The sequence below is a fragment of the Sinocyclocheilus rhinocerous genome, unplaced genomic scaffold (assembly GCF_001515625.1).
Source record: "Sinocyclocheilus rhinocerous isolate Xijiao unplaced genomic scaffold, SAMN03320098_v1.1 scaffold620, whole genome shotgun sequence".
NCBI lineage: Eukaryota > Metazoa > Chordata > Actinopteri > Cypriniformes > Cyprinidae > Sinocyclocheilus > Sinocyclocheilus rhinocerous.
In genome coordinates, this window is record NW_015637138.1 from 92,176 (window position 1) to 113,942 (window position 21,767).

General features: G+C 34.8%; 1 protein-coding gene across 2 annotated transcripts in view; it reads left to right on the top strand.

The window, feature by feature from the left end:
* The first annotated feature begins 804 nt into the window (after window positions 1-804).
* The window catches only part of LOC107748586 (endothelial cell-selective adhesion molecule-like), a 44,626-nt gene continuing 23,663 nt past the window's right edge, over window positions 805-21,767 (top strand). For both annotated transcript variants that reach the window (XM_016563440.1, XM_016563441.1), the window contains exon 1: window positions 805-1,244. In XM_016563440.1, coding sequence (XP_016418926.1) covers window positions 1,178-1,244 — 67 coding nt within the window. In that variant the 5' untranslated portion in view covers window positions 805-1,177. The remainder of the gene's footprint in view (window positions 1,245-21,767) is intronic.

A 21,767-nucleotide genomic window follows, 5' to 3' on the forward strand; every position in this document is an offset into this window, starting at 1 on the left:
ATTATTATTTTTTTTAATAAGTTTAAATCAACCTACAAGAAATGGTTTCCTGGTTTAGACTCATTCACTATTGTTCCAGGATTCACTGTGCATGAGTTATTAATATGCTTCCACTGTTGGTTTTGTTTTGTTGCATGTTTTGTTGCTGGCTTGTTATGTCAGGATGAGTTTGTTCCACTGCTTAAAACGATCAGTTAGTTCACTATGTGTGTGTGTGTGTGTGTGTGTGTGTGCATGTGTGTGTCTTGTTGGTGATGTGTTTTCTTAATGTAGAACAAAAACAACATTTACATAGAAATACACATAAAAACGATTTATAACTTGCTCACTGTTATAATCATAGTAGCATCAAAGGAAATAAACAGAAAAAATATCCAGGGAATAACGTAATACCTTATAATATTTGCTTTTCCTCTTTTCTTTTTTTTTCTTTCAGAGTCTCAATATATTTAATTAGCTCAAATTTAAACAGTGTGATGTTCCATTGCATGTGATATTAATCGTTGCAATGATAGCAGATTTCGGTCACTGTTTTTGCAATTGAATATATAATATATATTGATATTGAATAAAAAAAAATATATATTTGTAATATTAATATTTTATTCATATTACACAATTAAATTGTTAATTAAAATAGTTTTTTGAACGAATTGGCTATTCCTAATCAGTGTTGGGCAAGTTACTTCCAAAATGTAATACATTATTGGATAATACAGAGAGGAAATGATCGTGGAGCGCTCATAACGCCTGTAGGCTGAAAGGGGCGTGGCTTCAGCACACATCTAGACTTGCGAGGGGATTCGCGCTCAGGTGACAGACGCGATTCGTACCGTCCAACAACAGCCAAAAACTTCAGTTGTGAGTGAATTAAATGCTGGCGTAACTATCCGAAGAGAGTTTATTTAGAAGAAAGAACCACCAAAGCTTTCCAAAGAACCCTTCTCCAAATGCCGTCCACTGCGCGGATGAGAGAAGAGGAGGGAATGGGATTAATTTACAAACTGGAGTCTAGTTCTTCTGTCGAGGTTGAGTGAATTGATATACTCCAAACTAAATATTAATTTTAACAACAGAGGGAAGGCAGAAGACAGCTCGGGGCAGAATAAGAAGAGCGCGGAGTGACTCACTGGATGCTGTATGAGTTGTCGCCCGAGCGGTGGCTTGATGAGGGGCGATGGAGATGCTGATGGACTGGAGACCTCCAACATTTCTGCTTCTCACCTTGCTGTGGGTGCTTCCAGGTAAGAGAAATGGGAAGAGAAATATCAGCTAACTCTGTGCAATATAAATACTGCATTCTCAAAATTCATATAGCCTAGGCAACGTGTGTTGTTGTGTTGAGCGAACTGTGAGAGTTAAAAGGGACTGTATCATAAGTAAAGTCTCAAATTAAATACTTTTCTATGTTTTGTTTATCTTAGATGATACATTCATCTTATACAATTAGATAACTGTTTGATATTGTAGTCAAATGTGTTAGCATTCTATCAAAGTTGATGGAGAGACTCAATAATAATTGAATCAATAAGAGAATCAATAATAATCAAATAACAACACCTGTAGACGTCCTCATAATATGTTTGTAGTTTGTAGTAAAATATTATTTTAGAAACGGATATTTACTCCTTACCAACAGATATATGTTATCCTGATGAACAGCCATTGCTCTTCTTTGCTTAATGGGAAGTCATCACTTTTCAGATCAGATTTTCCCTTATAGTAAATCAGGTGGTAAAATGAAGATTGACACAATAGAACCATTTGTAGCCACCACCTGAAAATAGTGACAGTGTATTCAGGTGCCGTGATATGACCATTGTCCTGATTAATCTCCAACAAGCCTCAAGTCAGAGGAGCTTGTAATCCGTTGAATTACTCTGGCATTTTTACAAGCAAGAACAAGGTACGAATTCACTCTCAGTGCTGTCCGACAAGATGAAACTGTGCCATTGTGCTGCAGTTTTTCCTTCCTTGAGCTTCAAAACTCACAATTCATTGACAAAGTAGAATATAATAAAATTGCATTCGCATGCCCTCATAGCCTCTTGGATGTTTTGAAATGTAGTGAGTCTTATTAAACTGGTATTGGTTGCTTTGTCAGGGTTTTGCTCTGTGTTTCCAACATGGCAAGTTGCTGATGTGGTGGTGTTTTCTGTACCTCCAGGGAGGCACCATTATTGCATTATATGGAGAGTGTGCCATATAATGGGGAAACTGCCAGATGACATTGCTGTAGCCTGCAAACATTTAGTTGTTTTGTTTGACCTATCTTGAGTGACCCCGAAAGGATATTACCACCATACATGCCGCCTTGCAAAATTACTGCATTGCACAGTTTTTTTTTTTTTTGTGGTAGCCTGTACTGAAATTATTTCATTTTTTGTGAAACATTAAATGACTAGTTCACCCAGAAATGAAAATTATTTAGTAATTTACTCACCCATAAGTCTTTGACAATAAATCTTCGAAACACAAATTAAGATATTTTTAAAGAATTCTGAGAGATTTCTGTCCCTCCATTGAAAGTTCAGGTAAGATATTCAGTAGGGCTGCACGATTATGACAAAAAAAAATCATAACTGTCGATTATTCCCTTTAAACTGTAATTGCGATTATTAATTATGACTATCATTATTTACATTGAATGATGTTTATACCAGTTTAAAGCAACTGCATGCCATATTTTTATATGAAATTAAACAAGCTGAAAACACTCTAACTGAAAAAGTTATTGCTTTTTATAGTATTAAGCCTCAATGCCAACTATACATTGGATTGGTTTCTTCTTTAAATAAATAAAGTAAAAATGCGTAAGATAACCTGCAGAAAGAAAAAAAACACATCTTAAGCACGCAGAATAACATAAGTGGACTATGAACGATTAATTGCCGCTTTGAATGATTACGTAATTGTGGCATCTGTAATTGTACTCGCGATTAAAAATGTGATTAATTGTGCAGCCCTAGTACTCAGGTAAGATCCAAAGAGGTTATAAAGTCCTTGTAAATTTAATCCATATGAATCAAGTGGTTTAATCTAAGTCAGTGGTTCTCAATTCCAGTCCTTTCGTCCCACCGCTCTGCATATTTTGCATCACTTATTTAAGACAGCTGATTCAGATAACCAGCTCGTTAGAAGAGAGCTCCATGCATGAACTGTGTTCCGATTGACAGGGTCCCACACAGTGTTTATTGCTCCCTACTCCCTGAACACGGGAAATCCATTGAAGTTTACTTCACTTCGGAACATTCATTCACGGATTTGCACTATGCCACGGCCTGCAGCATCTTCACACACAGACTAAACTTTGTGTGTTAAAGTGTGAAGTGTGACATAATATAACTCTGCAAATAAATACAATTTAAATTCACGTCTTGCACACTTGAATGCCCTTTGAATGGAACATATATGCGCTCCCTTCAAGATGTAATCATGGCGGAATATCCTGTGATATCCACTTCGCAGGGCACTTATGGTCGAACAGAACAAATGTCTGAAGTGATAAGAGATACATACAAAATGTGTAGAGCGGTGGTACACGAGGACTGGAATTGAGAACCACTGATCTAAGTAATGTGAAGCGATATGATTGGTTTATATGATTTACAGTTTTAATGTCTATTCAACCTTTTATTCACATATAAACACACAAACATAGAGCACATTATGTACAGTTTGGTAAACATGGAAGATCCGTCACATGCTAGAACAACCTCATTGGTTTTCACACATCACGCACCCACGTTTGAGCTTCCGTGTTTACCATATTTGATGGGCTCTATGTATGTGTGTCGATCATTGCTTGGATGTAAATAAAAGCTTAAATTATATATGTTCATCATATAAAGCAATCGTATATCACAAGACTTTAAGTAAACCACTGGATTCATATAAATTCTTTTTATGATGACTTGATGACCTTTTTGGATCTTTAAGTTTTGGTTTCCTGGACTTTAAATAGAGGGACAGAAAACACTCAGATTTCATTAAAATATATATATAAATATGTGTTTTGAAGATGAACCAAAGTCTTCACGGTTGTAAATGAGAGAATTTTTATTTTTGGGTAAATTATCCCTTTAAGTCTTGAAGGTGGTCTGAAGGTTACGTTCTGTATGTAGACTGTAAATTTAGACACAACCCCTTATTTATTATTAACAATGAAACATCAGTTTGGCTTATTAATTCCTGCTGTGAACTAAAACCTTCTGAAAATGAAAATGCCCAGGATTTAAATGCCATTTATCAAGCGCTTTTTAATCCATACCAGTTTAAATACACTCCATACCGATTTAAAGGAAAAGCCCCACAGGAGATAGCTTAAGTCCCTTGATCAAGTATTCAGTTGTGGTCACTGTGACTCAGGGCTACATCTTCTTGTGTTCCTACAACCTTTGTGCAAATAGCGTAGATCCTTTCCTAGAATGTACAAGATCAATTGTGATTGTACTTTACAAAAGATAATAATAAGTCTAACATTTAGTACTCTGCAAAATTATCATCTTTAGCAATCAAAATCTAATCATATAATTGGTTTCTCCAGGCAAAAAAAACACCTGTAGCAAATTGCGGCATGTTTAAACAAACTGTTTCATCCTCTGTGAAAAGCCGGAGGTGGATAATCAATGGCTGTAATTGAGTGCGGATCACTGGGCCTTCACAACAGAGATCATTAGAAATGGTAATGCTCACCAGAGGCAATTATGTTTGCCCCCTGCACAGCAAAAAACATTCAATACTGGCAAAAAATCCATGTTTCAATTCATTAACCCTGCCACCGTTCTATTGTTGAAATCAATCTTTTGATTTGTACTGGTATAGATTATTATAAGATAGGGTTGGGCATAAATCTTACATGATGGTATAATATCACACTAACAGTACAGTATACTGTATATCACTGTATAATTTGGTAATAAATGGTATTTACATTTAAATAACCTAGTGGTAATGCCTACACTGAAAAAATGGTGTAGTATTTCACTATTTTCACTCAAAAATTGATAGTAAATTTAACAAATAATTACAAAGAAACAAGAAGTTGCATTGAATTACACATAAAAAATTTAATTAGGAGGACTGAAATCGTATTTTCTTGTAAAAACGTACTCCTCATATCTTTGTTTCATTTAAAATTGTAAAAGTCATTTTTTACATGGTATTTTTGGGATAATTTAGTGAATTAAAAAATAATAAATGAACAAATGATTGCAAATGGATGATAACAAATGAACAAATGGATGCAAACTAAAACGTCTGACAGTGAATGTCTGACAGTGCAAAAACAGCTTCATATTATGTGCAACATTTGAGTTAAAACAAAGACTTAAAATAGTAACCCTAGTGTTATAACATTAGTTCTGACTCTAAATACTGATTGGATGAGCCACAACCGCACAACAGTTGAATTCTGTATTAACATGTTGCGCTATTGCTCTAATTTGTGTTGTGCCTAATAACATTTCATGTTTGCAAATGGATGATAACAAATGAACAAATGGATGCAAACTAAAACAGATTATTCATAACAAATAAATGAATGTCTGACAGTGCAAAAACAGCTTCATATTATGTGCAACATTTGAGTTAAAACAAAGACTTAAAATAGTAACCCTAGTGTTATAACATTAGTTCTGACTCTAAATACTGATTGGATGAGCCACAACCGCACAACAGTTGAATTCTGTATTAACATGTTGCGCTATTGCTCTAATTTGTGTTGTGCCTAATAACATTTCATGTTAACATTTGCGGGACACGTTCCACCATGTATTTTTGCATTACTCTTTTGTTGCTTTCACATGTGATAATGTAAATTTGTCCTGCCCACTAGCTGTGCAAATATACATATGATGATATAAATGATATAGCAAATCTCTGCTGGATGACAAATTTCTGCTGTTATACTACCCATCCCTATTTACATATATCTTGAATTCACTATATGGTATATCTGTATCTCTATATGTGCAGTCCTTATTAGCTCCAGGACTTACCAGGAAACTATACGGCTGACAACCATTAAGCTCACATTCATCTGTCAAGAAATATCCAAAGAGATCTGAGACAGATTCAGCTCTCATTAATGCTTTTGAAGAGACACAGCATCTCATGTAAGTGCTGCTATATCACACCTGCAGCCCCATTGCCCTCCTCCTCTCTCTGCCACCTGCGGGAAGTAGTGCAGTGAAAGGACGGACACCCCCTACCATAGAGTTTTCTCAACATGATTCTTAAATAATTATAATTGCAATCTGTTTATAAACTTGCATGCAATTTCAACAGCAGATCAACATGGCATCATAGTTGCACTTCCCTCGAGAGCCTGCTGTGTGTTCAAAGGTGCCGGTGTGTCGCTTTCCGGAGCGTAGGCGAGGGCGACGCTGTTTTACAGCAGGTGTAAGTTGGGAGAGTGGATACAGTAATGAGGATCTCCGCCATCTAAATGAGGCCATGGCTCCTCTGGGCACACTGCTGTGCGCCTGTGTGGGCTTCAGAGACACCTGGGAAACTGCAAACTAGCTGACCACACACTCCAGCATTTGACAATATATGTCATAGATACTTCTATATAGCGCCATTGTATGCTCAGAGTATGTTTTATGGGGATTATTGGGGAGAAATAGCTATCTCAGCAGGATTAGACACGGAGAAGCTTATCCTTTCATTAGATGGACGCATCCCTGGCAGTTGGATCAGCTGTCAAGGGCTATATTGATCTAAGTACCACAATAACACATGTGATATTACATGAGGCAGGCGACCCAGAGCTATTTTTAATGTAAATACCATGAAGCATGTGCTGTATAGGACCAGGGCCGTCGCTAGGAAATCTGGGCTCTGTGCACTGAATTTGCTATGGGGCCCCCTCAAAATCACATTCTGTGGGTGGGGGGGCCACGATTGAAAAAAATAATTTTTAGTATGTTCGCGATTGCAAGATCACGTTCATTGGTGGGGGGTTTTGCGATCGGCCCCCTCTCGCCATGGGCCCCTGTTACTCTGTTCCACTATTACCCCCTGTCCGTCGCCCCTGTATAGGAATAATGTAGTGAAATTGTACTCTGAAAAAAAAAACCTGTAAAAGTTTTGGTAAAAATGGCAGCTGTGGTTCACAGAACTTTAGTGTAGAAACATTTTAGGTGCAGTTTAGATTTAACTTACATTTACAGTATGTGTGTATGTATAAATGAATGAATGAATGAATGAATGAATACAAACATACATAATAATACTTATATACCAAAAATAATGTTGATATACCATATTACTAAAATCTGATCAATAATAATAAAATAAATATAAAAATTATATAAAAATACATAAAATATATTTTTTTACCTTTAATATATAATATAATATAATATAACTACTGGCTTAAAAACACAAGTGGTAAAGAAAGAGCCACTTTATGAATCAAAGTTCACAAGACGTTTTTCCACAAGCTGAGGGAAATCCTAATATACAGACAGTGCACTGTGCCACACACACAAATATAAAACAAATAAGAAGAAACAGTTATTTCAGTGATAAACCATCACATGTGAGCTCACTCAGGGAATTCTAGGAAGGTCAATTTATGTTTTTTCACTGTAAATTATAAGATGAGTTTTACTTTTAATGTCCTACAACTGTAAATTTCACAGTATTTTGCTGTAAAATTACATTAAATGTCAAATTAGGTCTATTACAGTTTTTCATAGAGTAAGGAAACATACTATTAACCAATTATCATTACCATAGCATTTTTACAGTCTTTTACTGTTGAAATGTGATCATTTTTAAACCATCCATTATAGTGCAATATATTGATTTTTGGCTAGTAGTCTAAACCATGTTCGCGTAACCTGCTAAACATGATGCTAAAAGATGGTTTAGGGGCAAGATTGGTCCTGGAGGCACATAATCCTCGTTACCCTGGATAGTCCGAGGGTACTGACAGAAATCTTGTTTTTGAAGAGGCGTGACCTGGATTTAGACAGGCCAGACCTGGTCGAGTGAGGCCAATAAGGGCCTAAAGGATCTGATCCGGGCCAGCCACCTCAGAATACACCAGGAGCAGCTGTTGCACCTTGCAGATTAACACCGCTGATTGTTTTAAGCTTTCATCTGCCCCCCACCCCCCCGCTCTCACTCTCTCTGATCTGCGACGGAGTCGTCCGCTCCCTTCTCTCTTATCGCGGTGGAGCATAACATCTCTCCCCCATCTCTCCTGAGCTCTTATTAAGCCTCCCCCTGCCCCGGCGCTACATCTGTGCAGCTGATCCACATCCGTCCGTCCGTCCTTCATCGCACTGACTCTACGTGACAGACATCTTGTGAGGGGAGCTGTGTGTGTTTAACTCTTATCTAGGAGAGCTTTTTATTACACCATCCCTCTGATAGTAGTAGCAATTACTCTGATGTGCCCGAGGATGAGAAATGGCCATGTGAGATAATATCAAAGGTGGAAGAGTTGGCCATGCTGTGCACCCATCACCTGCAAATGTAATTAGGTAGAATAATCAGGCATGATGGGGCTGAGCTCACAGAATCTGTGTGAGGCAGCGTTCAGCACCTGCAGCATGAAGCACAGCAATGACTTCATTCTGAATCCCCGAAATAGTAGTTAAAGGTCTGAAGACAGTGATTATATCTGAAATTAAGCAATATCACACATGCTTATCATATTCAGTACAGCAGCATGTTTGTGAGTGAGATATTGCTTCTAACAGTTTTATAAACAAGAAATTGACATAATATTGAAGAATTAGACATAATATATATTGAATATATCAGTAGATCAGTAAGATTTTTTTTTTTTAGAGAGAGAGAGAGAGACACACACACACACACACACACAGAATTTAATAATTATAATAATCAAGTAAATACATGAAATTGACAGTAAAGACATTGATAATGTTACAAAAAAATTATATTTTAAATGTTGTTCATTTGAACTTTCTATTCATCAAAGAATCCTGAAAAAGCTATAATGGTTTCCACACAAATATTAAGAAGCTCAACTGTTTTTAACATTGATAATAATAAGAAATGTTTCTTAAGCAGCAAATCAGCATATTAGAATGATATTGAAGACTGGAAGAATGATGCTGAAAATTCAGCTTTGTTATCTCTCTGGAATTAAATTCTATTTTTTTAAATTCTGGAATTTAAAATATATTAAAATACAAAGCAGTTATTATAAATTGCAAAAATATTTTACATTATTACTGTTTTTACTTTATTTTAATCAAATAAATTCAGCCTTGGTGGCAATCAGAGGCTTCTTTCAAAAACATTAAAAAATCTTACTGACCTCCAGTGGTGGAAAGAGTACTGAAAAAATATACTCAAGTAAAAGTACAATTACCTTCCAAAAAATGTAGTGCGAGTAGAGTAAAAGTACTTGTCCAAAAAACTACTTGAGTAAGAGTAAAAGAGTAGCCTATTTATAAAAGTACTCATGAGTATTGAGTAGTGAGTACTGAGCTGTGGATTCTACCCCATCATAATAAACACTGTACACCGCAATTGATACATTTTAAAAACGTTGTACATTCTGTAATTCACATTATAGTGTTTGTCATAAAGAATGAAGAATATCTATCATCCAGCAGTTTTAATTTTGACTGCCAACTCTTTAAAATACATCAAAACACCACGGAAACAGTATTCAGTTGAATAAAAGATGAAAGTTATTCTCAAAGTTATGAAAACAGTTGTGTAGACTATTTAAAAAAAATTAAATAAAAAAATGCAGCCTGCAAAAAAATAAAAATAAAAATAAAAAATAATCTGGCTTCATAGCAAATGCGTCCAGCTGGAAATTTGTTGTCATCTTTAAAGTTGTGTTACCTTCTCATTTCTATGTCAGGCCTCAATTTTCCCCAGCTTGGTTGCTAAATTGATGTAGTCTCAGTTTCACGCACAGAGCAGCATCTGTGAAACCTGCTTGGACCTGATAAGCCCGGCATCCTAGTCTGTGGAGGTTTGGAGTGCTCTACATTCTGCTGTGGAAATTGTGCTGTGTACACTGGGCTCAGTGCTGTTTATTAACCATTTGATTGTCAAATTTTGTAACATAAAGCCTGATAAAAAGCAGTAAAACGCAGCCATCAGTTTCCATAGCTACAATATGTTACATAAGCAGAGCAGATAAGAGCTTTTTTTAATGTAAAGAGCGGCTCCCTATTGTGCTTTACAAAAGAGAAGCAGGCTACTTGGGTAGTCATTTTTTTCCCTACAGATTGAATTTCATTTATCTTGCCTATATAAACAGCTTCCACATAAACATGAAGTTTTCTGGAGCTTTTTATCTTTTCTTCTAACACATGCACAGCTTCTATTAATATTGATTATGGTGTTTATCTTATTTCAATTATAGTTAAAGTGGAATAGATAATACGAGACAACCATGTACCATATTAGATCCTCCTATGGAAAATCTAGCGTAGCGTTAGTTCTGGCAGGTCACGTTAGTCAAGCTCGCATCAGCTGACTCTCAGCTGATCCCCATCAACCTATGGGAATACCATAGGGAAAACCTATGGGGGGGCTATCGCTGCTCTCCCTGCTCTCATCATGCGCAGGGAGTTCTTTGCGCAGAACAGAACCATACCGCCCATCCAAACTGTATGCTAATTGTCAATCATCTTTGACTATAGTGGTCCTGACAGAAATAACCCATTTTAAAAAAAATATTTGTTCTTCTTTTCTGTGCCATTTTGCAGTGAAAATTCACCTTTTTATTCCTCAAAATTACTGAAAGAAAACTTTAATCTGAACTAGAATAGCTAAATTCCTTGTGATTTCCATCCCTAAGTGAGTGTCATTTTAGGATTGAAATGCATTTCTCCTTAGGCTTCCCTCATAGGCAAATTAAGTAGTGTTTTGGTGAGCATCTATTATTTCTGAGCAGCAGACTGTTACTGTCAAGCGGAGAAGCATGATGGCAATACTTGGGAAAATGTGTGACTACATTAAATGCTCTCTAGGGTATTCAGTTATAGCACTTTTCTGTTATTTTATTGATAGTGTAATGTGGGGTTTGGGTTTTGTTTTTGTTTCATGTTCATGTCCATGTCTTTTATTTTGTAATTGTTTCCTGATGTTAGTGTCATGCTTCCCTTGCCTCATGTCTCTCTGCCTTGTGTATGTGTCATGTTCTGATTGGTTGTTTTAGTCATGTGTCTTGTTTCCCATTGGTTTGTTCTTGTCATGTGACCCTCTTGTCTGCTATAAGTTGCCCTCATGTTGCCATTGTCTCTCGTCGTGTATTGAATGTATTTATCCCGCTGTTGGTGAAGTTTGTCAAGTCAAGTCAAGTCTGTGTTTATTGTTTGATCACCTCTTGGACTCTAATAAACTGCACTTGGGTTCTTCAACTTGCCGTTCAGTGGACTACTCATTACAGCCATAATCCAATTTTTTTTTAGCAAGCATGAGAAGAGCTTTGTTGTGCTTATCTTGGTAAGCAGTGGTTTCTTAAGGTTGAGTTGTGAGTGTTAACCATGGCTGATGCCTGAGAAACGTCTCCAGGTTACGCATGTAACCATGGTTCCCCGAAGGGAAAAGACACTGCGTCGAAACGCTGGGGAACGCCTTCAGCGTGACCACGCTCTGAATCATATGTGAAATCAGTCCAATGGATGGGCGAGACGTCACGGGCGGGGTGACGTAGCGACCAGGAAGCTTAAAAAAACTGCACTTGGGTTCTCACTATGCTCGCCTTCAGTGGACTGAATCGTTACAGATAGTAACCCATTGTGTCATTGTTTAGCTAAGGTAAATACGTCTCATGTGAATATCTTGTCAAGATAGTACATCTTTCATGCACCAAGGAAACATTGTAGAATTTAAAGTGAACTGAGGGTGTGATCAATTATTTAGGGGAACGTGTTTCCTCATCAGACCCCCACATTTAGGCCTGTGAAGAATTTGGTTGTTGGAGGGGAAGAATGTTCTCTTTCAGTTAAAATAAAAAAATACCATAAGGTGTATAGAATATGTTTCCTATCCAAAATATAGGGCAAAGGATTTCTTTCTGTCAAAACAGGACATCTATCCATCATAGCTGGTGTGATGAAGTTCCATTAATTTCAGTTCAGATGGCACTTGACAGGTTATTTTTATAGACAGCTTGCATCAGACTTGTTTAGCTTAACAACTTCTGTGTTTTCCTCTGATATATTTTAATATAGCATTTTTATGGTAATAATTCCAGGTAATAGATGTCTTATTTTAAAATGTTGGCTGGTAACCTAGATAACCAAGAGTAGACCTGCTGAAATCCTCCTTGTAGCATGTGAAAAGGGGTTTACACCCACTCTCTGAATTAATAGCAATGCCAAATGCAATTGTACTGGGAATTGAAAAGTCACAGATTAAGAAATGCTGTTCATAAAAGGCCAGAATCGGCCTGTCTTTTTCCTCGTAAAGACAGCTTGGGCTGTTAATGGGATTATAGTGTGAAGAGACAGCTTAGCTACATGGACTAAGGAACATCGTCCAATCCCCTAAGGATCCACAAAATGCCCCAGGAAGAAGTAGTCAGGGGGAAGGGTCATCGTTTCTGATCGCACACTCTTGCATAATGTAACCCATTTACTGTAATCGTACTGGGCGCTAATTGCAGTATCTTTCACACCACAGAACGACAACAGATCCCCGCTCTAATACTTACGGTTGGAGAGTTGACTCTTGGCAGCTTTATGAACTGATTTGACCAGCATTATTAAGCATTACTAAGTAATTTATATTTGGTAACTCAAATGTGACCCTGGACCACAAAACCAGTCTTAAGTCGCTGGGGTATATTTGTAGCAATAGTCAAAAAAACATTGTATGGGTCAAAATGATCGATTTTTCTTTTATGCCAAAAATCATTAGGATATTAAGTAAAGTGTTTCATATGTTTCATGAAGATATTTTGTAAATTTCCTACCGTAAATATATCAAAACGTAATTTTTGATTAGTAATATGCATTGCTAAGAACTTAATTTGGACAACTTTAAAGGCGATTTTCTCAGTATTTAGATTTTTTTTCACCCTCAGATTCCAGATTCTCAAATAGTTGTATTGCATTGCTAAGAACTTAATTTGGACAACTTTAAAGGCGATTTTCTCAGTATTTAGATTTTTTTGCACCCTCAGATTCTAGATTTTCAAATAGTTGTATCTATCTATCTATCTAAATATTGTCCTATCCTAACAAACCATACATCAATGGAAAGCTTATTTATTCAGCTTTCAGATGATGTAAAAATCTCAATTTCAAAAAATTGACCCTTATGACTGGTTTTGTGGTCCAGGGTCATAAATGATTAACAGTTATTTGCAGATGGAAGTGAAAATGGCTGCTTTTACAACACAAATCATGCTTGCTATCGATGTTATTTTAGTGTTATTATCTTATTATAGTATTTTTAAATTAAAAAAAACATAAAAGAAAATTTGTACTTTATATTCACAGTTTGTACTTTATATTTTCAGTTTTTAAATTTTAGTTTAAGCTTTAATGGTAACACTTTAAGGACCAATTCTCACTATAACTGGCATGCATATTACTAGCATATTGGCTGTTTGTTAGTACTTATAAAGCACATATTAATGTCTTGTTCTGCATGGCCATATTAGATCCCTTAATCCTACCACATACCTAAACTTAACAACTATCTTTATAACTATTAATAAACAGTAAAATAGGAGTTTATTGAGGCAAAAGTAGTTAATAGTTAGTTAATAGTGAGATTTGGACCTTAAAGTGTGACTGTTTTGATAATTGTTTTATTTACCTTTGTCATTTTTATTTTTTTTCTTAATATTTCTATTTAGCAGTTAATATTTCTATTAATTTATTTTCTTTTTTAGTAATTTTAATACTTTCAATTAAATTCCAATTTCTAATTTTGAAGTTTTTCATTTAATATTTATATTTTATGTTATTCCAGATTTATTTCAATTATTGAAAATGATTTTTAATGGAAGTCATGGAAGGCCATAAATGGTCTGAAATCCGTACTGCACTAATGAATGTTTGATATGTTGGCTTGATATAAAGGCTTAGAGAAACTACCTGTCTTGTAGCAGCACTCTTATAGTGAGTCATGTGAGCACTGTAAAATTTGATAAATTGGGTTTAATTTCATTTTTTAAATTTATTTTACATTTCATTTTTTTGCAGCTTTAATGAAGAATACATCACCAATGCTCAAAATGAACTGAGCATGTCTAATGAGACAAGGTTAATGAGTCAGAGTGATTGTGTCTGTTTGAGTATTTATGGATTTTTTCAAATCCATGATGCAGTAGTGATGCATGCATCATTATAAATTTGCATCCATTTTTATCCTACTTGTTTTATTGGCCTTGTTTACTGTTGAGGCACTAATTTCATTTGCCTCAAAATATCTGCTTGTTATGGTCTATTATAGATTTTAATCAGGAGTAGACACCATATGTAATTCAACATGAATGAAAACAAGCCCATATAGAAAGGATTGAAAATATTCTTTGCACACATCGTCAGTAAACAAAACACTTTGGATAGTGAAAAAGTAGACGTGGCCTAGGACATAATGTCAAATTGAATGCACTCTACCGCCATCATTCAGAGCGTTGTTTCCCTCAAATGAAATTTTGTGCTTCCTGACCAAGTTCTATTGCAGGACATATAAACCTATTGTACATTCATAGTTTTGAATGAGAGTCTAAAAGGAGCTCTGTCTAATGTCCTTGGTGTCCATGTGCATCAGTGAATGAACACCTGCAGATTCCTTCAGTCTGAGACAGTGTTGCATTCAGAGAATAAATAGTCTTGTGTTTGAGCATAATGCAGTAGTTCATATTTGTAAGCTTATCATTTAAACAGTAACAGGTTCTAATTTGATATCAGTGGCAGAAAGTTTTACATTTGAATAAGCTCATGGCACTGACCAATATTCAGATCATTTTCTTATCGACACATTGCGTACTTTGGTCCCAGGTTTGTTTCCATGTCCAGGCAATGTGTGCGTTTACGAGGAAACCTATTACTGTTGTGCCCTTGAGCAAAGCATTTAACCTCAGGTTTGCTCTAGGGAGACCTTTCTGTGATTGGTGTACTGTGTGTTAGCTGAATATCTTAGTGTACTAACTAAATAATGTGTGTGACAGTTCGAGGAGGGAAACGTATCCTGTGCCACCCTGTCCTGATTCAGTCTTTGCTAGTGCCTGTATCTGCTGACAGATTAAAACACAGCTCAGTGTGACAGTTGTGTGGCTCCTTCAGTGTGAAGAGTGAAGGCTGTTTTGTTTAAATATTTTCATGTTGTGCACGTCTTGCAGTAATGTATTATGGATAATGTGACAGGATGAAGAAATATGTGACATTCTTATCTGATGATTCGAATTTCATGTGATACAAGGATAGTAGCAAACAACTTATAACTAGTAGGATTCAGCAAAACATCAGCCTGTTTTATGTTATATGAATATCATCTTTACACTACTGTTTAAAAGTTTAGGGTCTGTAATATTTTTTAAATGTTTTTGGAAGAAGTCACCAATGCTCACCATGCTGCCTTTGTTTTATTAATAATACAGTAAAATATTAATATTGCAAAATATTGTTACAATTTAAAATAACTGTTTTGTATTTTAATATATTTAAAATAAAAGTAATTTATTTCTGTGATGGCAAAGCTGAATTTTCAGCATCATTACTTCAGTCTTCAGTGTCACATGATCCTTCAGAAATAATTCTAATTTGCTGATTTGATGCTCAAAAACATTTCTTATTATTTTCAATATTGGAAACAGTTGTGCTGCCTAATAATTTTGTGCTGCCTAAATATGTTTTTTTCAGGATTCTTTGATGATTATAAAGTTCAAAAGAACAGCATTTTTAAGTGGGTGACACTTTATTAAAAGTTATTTAAAATCCTAATTTGCCACTTTTTGACAGTATCTAAGTTGTTGTAGTTGTTAAGTTTAGGTATGGGGATGCACGATTAATCGAATGTGATTGTCATGCACATATTGTCAGTAAAGCCGGTCCTGTAATCAGTAGTAAATCTCTATCACGTGCTTTCAGATGGAGCAGCATTTACTACACAGAGCCGTAGTTCATTGACAATGCAAAATCGCGTTCATAATCGCAGACGATATAATCGCGCGATAATGAAATCGAAAAAATAATTCTGCGATTATGAAAGCTGTTTGCGTAGCTTCTCAGTGAACTACGGATCTTTGTAGTAAATGCTGCTCCATCTGAAAGCACTTGAAAATACCACATTTAATAACATGTTTTACTCCAAACTCACTTCATACAGTCAGTCGAGTGTTTGAAATAAATCCTTCTGTGAGATGATGTGGCTTCTTACACAGAATAAGGCACGCAACATATTTCATAGTATTCTAAGCAGTGATAAAGGCTATGTCGATTAGCATTGCATTATTATATACTTTATTATAATAAACATTATAATAAGACAAACTCAGATAAACCATATATTGTCGTAGTCGTGTGTTTATTAGTCACGTTGAATCAATGAAAGCAGTTAAATCTTCTGTTTATTCAGCAACCGCCTTCCTGATTTCTTCTGCAGGGTGTATTTGGAGTTTTCGCACAAGAGCGCCCTCTGGCCTTCGGATGGAGGTTTATCACAGAACCGTGCTTCACTGAAAAATATGCATGACAGTCGTAGCTTCTGCCTAATCGCGATTTATCGCCTTTGCGATTTGGATCTAGAATATGGTCATGCAGAATAAGTATGTAATCATTAATATGTGCTTTATAAGTACTGAAAAACAGTCAATATGATAGTAATATGCATGCTAATAAGCAACTAGTTAATAGTGTTCCCTAATCTTAACATGTTACCAAAACTGCATATGGAGTGTATATGTAATTTATTTAAAAAGATATACTAGTGTACACAAGTAAGTAACATTTGGTACAATTTACTCAGCCAAAAACGTATGTTGATAAATTATGCAAACAAACTCGTACCCTTTATTTGATATCTTAGTAAATGAGTCTGCTAATTTTGCCTACCCTCGGAAGCCCACACAATTACAGTAATTTGTTTTCAGAACTCATCATGATAACAGTCCTAATTTATTCCTAATTGTATTGTCAACAGGCTAGCAAATGTGATGTGTAAAATTGGCCTGTTAGTTTTATACTTCATTTTGTTTGTATAACTGCAAAGCACTGTGGCAGTATGCCTCGCTCTGGGCATCCTGACCTGTCTTTTCAGCACAGTCATAAACATGTCAAGTATTTAATAAGATTCATTCATCTTCCAAGCTCATTCCTATGGTTTATCATCAAAAGGCAGTATGTGTCTCCAGAAGCAAAACAAAAGATTTTGGGTCCTCGCATTAATGTGTTTCTCAACTCCTGTAAAAGGCTCTTCACCTGATTTGCGTCTGTGTTTCCCAGTGCAGTCAAATTTGAACCTGCTTGCTGCTGACCTTTTGAATGATTACTGATCACTGCAGCCGTGACACAAGTCATGAAAGGGCAGTGTGACGAGAGACATCATGTGTGAAAATGTATGCTTTGTGTGCATTATGGTTGAAGATTCCCTTTCAACATAAAACTGTTTATGTTTTATTTCAAAACTTAGCTGACCATTAAAAATTTGTGTCACTTTAAACTTTAAGACTCTTAATACATTCTTAAAATGGGCCACATGTTCAGGTCAGACTAATGATTTCAAACAATATGGATTCACAATGACTCATCATTTTTCATTAGCCCATCATCCCAGTTCTCTGGCCAAGTGATGCATCTTCTATCAGAACAGATGAAGAACCATACAGTTTTTTTTTTTTTAATAAATGAATACTTTTATTCAGCAAGGAAGCATTAAATTGATCAAAGTGGCATATTTATCATGTTACAAAAATTCAGTTTGAAATAAATGCGTCCCTTTTACATTTTTATTTTAGAATCCCGGGGAAAAAATGTATCGCAACTTAAAACAAAATTATTAATATCACATAAAATAATATTGCAACAAAAATATTAAGAAGCACAACTGTTTTCAATACTGATAATAAATGTTTTTGCAAATTAGTATGATTTCTGAAGGATCATATGAAACTGAAGACTAGAGAAATATGACCCAAGACATGGGAAAAAAATATTATTTTAAAATATATTAAAATACAAAACAGTTATTTTAAATGGTAAAAATACTTCACATTTTTACTGTTTTTACTTTATAAATGCAGCCTTGCTGAGCATAAGAGACTTCTGTCAAAAACATAAAAAAATCTACCCAAACTTTTAAACAGTATAGTGTAAACTTCTAAGCTTGCTCAAAGTGGCACATTTATCATGTTACAAAAATTCAGTTTGAAATAAATGCGTCCCTTTTACATTTTTATTTAAGAATCCTGGGGAAAAAATGTATCGCAACTTAAAACAAAATTATTAATATCACATAAAATAATATTGCAACAAAAATATTAAGAAGCACAACTGTTTTCAATACTGATAATAAATGTTTTTGCAAATTAGTATGATTTCTGAAGGATCATATGAAATTGAAGACTAGAGAAATATGACCCAAGACATGGGAAAAAAATATTATTTTAAAATATATTAAAATACAAAAGTTATTTTAAATGGTAAAAATACTTCACATTTTTACTGTTTTTACTTTATAAATGCAGCCTTGCTGAGCATAAGAGACTTCTGTCAAAAACATAAAAAAATCTACCCAAACTTTTAAACAGTATAGTGTAAACTTCTAAGCTTGCTAGCTACTGTTTTGCATTATGTTGATAGTGTTTTATATAACCAAAATTACAAAATGTTGTTTAAATTTTATTTAATTTCATAGGACTGTGTTGCTCACCATATGTTATCCAAATTCCCATCCCTGGAGAGCATTCTAGTAATGGCAACAAATGAAGGCCGATGGTCTGCTGTGGGTTTCAATATGATTTCTGAAGGATCATATGAAACTGAAGACTAGAGAAATATGACCCAAGACATGGGAAAAAAATATTATTTTAAAATATATTAAAATACAAAACAGTTATTTTAAATGGTAAAAATACTTCACATTTTTACTGTTTTTACTTTATAAATGCAGCCTTGCTGAGCATAAGAGACTTCTGTCAAAAACATAAAAAAATCTACCCAAACTTTTAAACAGTATAGTGTAAACTTCTAAGCTTGCTAGCTACTGTTTTGCATTATGTTGATAGTGTTTTATATAACCAAAATTACAAAATGTTGTTTAAATTTTATTTAATTTCATAGGACTGTGTTGCTCACCATATGTTATCCAAATTCCCATCCCTGGAGAGCATTCTAGTAATGGCAACAAATGAAGGCCGATGGTCTGCTGTGGGTTTCAAATTGGATGTGACCATATTTCGAAATTTTTCCTGCTCTCCATTGGAGCGCATGACGAAACGCTCCATGTTCTGCATGCTAGCTTTGAGCTCCTCAGCTCTTGCTTGGCAACTGTATAAAACACCTGAGCCTCAGCACGGGGTCCACTCTGTCCCACAGCTGTGCGGGGCAGCCCTGTGGGATTTAGGCACAGACTTCTCGCATTCATCCCAGCTCCCAACGGCCCTCCTCTTCTTCTAGGTCAGATCAAGCATTTTAGTTTTGTTTGTGAGCCATATGTCAAACTTGCACTTGTATAAAAATTGTGCTATCCTTTTAAATAGATTTCACATGGATCATCTTTTGTTGTTTTAATCAGTCATCCTTGTCTTTCATTTCTCCAGCAGACTGACACTACTGTTCAAAAGTTTGGGTCTATAAGATTTTTAAAACTTAGGAGGATGCATTAAATAAACCAAAATTGACAGTAAAGACATTCATAAGGTTACAAAAGGTTTATATTTTAAATAAATACTGTTAATTTGAACTTTCTGTTCATCAAAGAATCTTGAAAAAATGCATCACATTTTCACATATTATTTAAACTATAAAAAATATTTAAATATATAAAATATTTAAAATTTTAAGCAGCACAACTGTTTTCAACAATAACAGTAATAATAATAAGAAGAAATGTTTCTGGAGAAAGAATGACACTGAAGACTGACTGCGGAAAATTGCCATCAGTTGAATAAATTACATTTTACATTAAAATAGAAAGTTATTTTGAATTCAGGGCTCAATGCTAAGGATGTTTTCTACTGGCCTGGTTGGGCCAGTGGTTGAAATTTTTACTTGCCCTGCCAACATTTTCACTGTCCCTGCCACAAAAAAATAAAATAGTTGTTATCGTTGTTTTTGACCCATGTTACCTTGAATTTTAACAAAGAAGCTTAGGCTATATGATACCAAAATTTTCAATACCAGTTAAATTTTACAATTCTCAATTCCAATTTCGATACCACAGCAAAAACTGCTAAACTGATAGATTAGACTAGAGTACTGGCTGCTGGAAATTCAGTTTTGCCATCACAGGAAAAAAAAAAAAATTAAAATATATTAAATAAAAAACAGTTATTTTAAATTGTAAAAATACTTCACACTATTACCGTTTTTACTTTATATATGCAGCCTTGATGAGCATAAGAGACTTCTGACAAAAACATTAAAAAAATCTACCCAAACTTTTAAACAGTAGTGTAAACTTGTATGCTTGCCAGCTTGAGTGACTATTTTGTACTGTTTTCTAACAAATAAACTTATATGATACCAAAATTTTAAATACCAGTTAAATTATACAATTCTCGATTCCAATTTCCACAGCAAAAACTACTAGCCTAATAAATATAAAGTTTAAACATTATTAAAGACAAGTGAACAGTCGGTAAGAACAAATGAACAAATTACAAGTATAATAGCACAAATAAATAAACAGAACAAAGATACATATTTAACAGTGCTTCTTTGTATGTGTTCAGGTCCAGAAATTAATAATAAAAATGTAAATAACATTGCAAATTCTTCACTGTATAAATTAAATATAGATTAACCATTGTTAAAGCTACAAACGTTATTCAGTCAAGAGCAGTGAGTGATTTTCTTATCTTTTTTTGGGGTTAATATTAAGTTAAATATTAAGTATAAAATTTAATATTAAGTATAGGTGCTGTCACTTTAAGACACAATGCATAGATCAAATATAATGATACATATCCAATGTCTTTCTCACCTGTTTAAGTTATTAAACTTAAAGACATAACCGACTGTTTTTGCTCTCTATGTGCACACAGAACATAGCACGTGAGTACTAAATGGAGTTGTCTTTTGCATCTTCTTGCGCTTGAATGCTTTAAAATCATTTGAATGTTTAAATTAACAAGGCTTAAAAACACGTGCAAATCATAAACTTTCGTGACTACACAGTACTGGCCCGAGCAGGCCGGTGACAAATCCGTCAACTGTCCCGAACGTCTTTCACGCTGGCTCCGGGCCATCGGGCAGTCCTTATTGTCAAGCCCTGAAATTGTAATAATATTTCACAATATTACTGTATATTTGATCCAAAAAAAAATGCGGCCTTGGTAAGCAGACATTTTCAAAACTCAAAAATCTTACACGTGTGTGTGTTTATACATACATACATACATATATATATACATACACACACACATATATATATATATATATATAAATGGGCCATTCTACAGAATTGGTCCAAACTGCTGTCCCACAACCAAAAAACACATTTAAAAAGCTTTTAAGTATTCAAATCTTATATGTTTACCATAATCAATCACCCACAATAATATTTAACATATTAGTAAGCTTAATATATATAAAATCATCATTGTTTGGGTACTTTCAATTGGGAGGTGGCTGTCC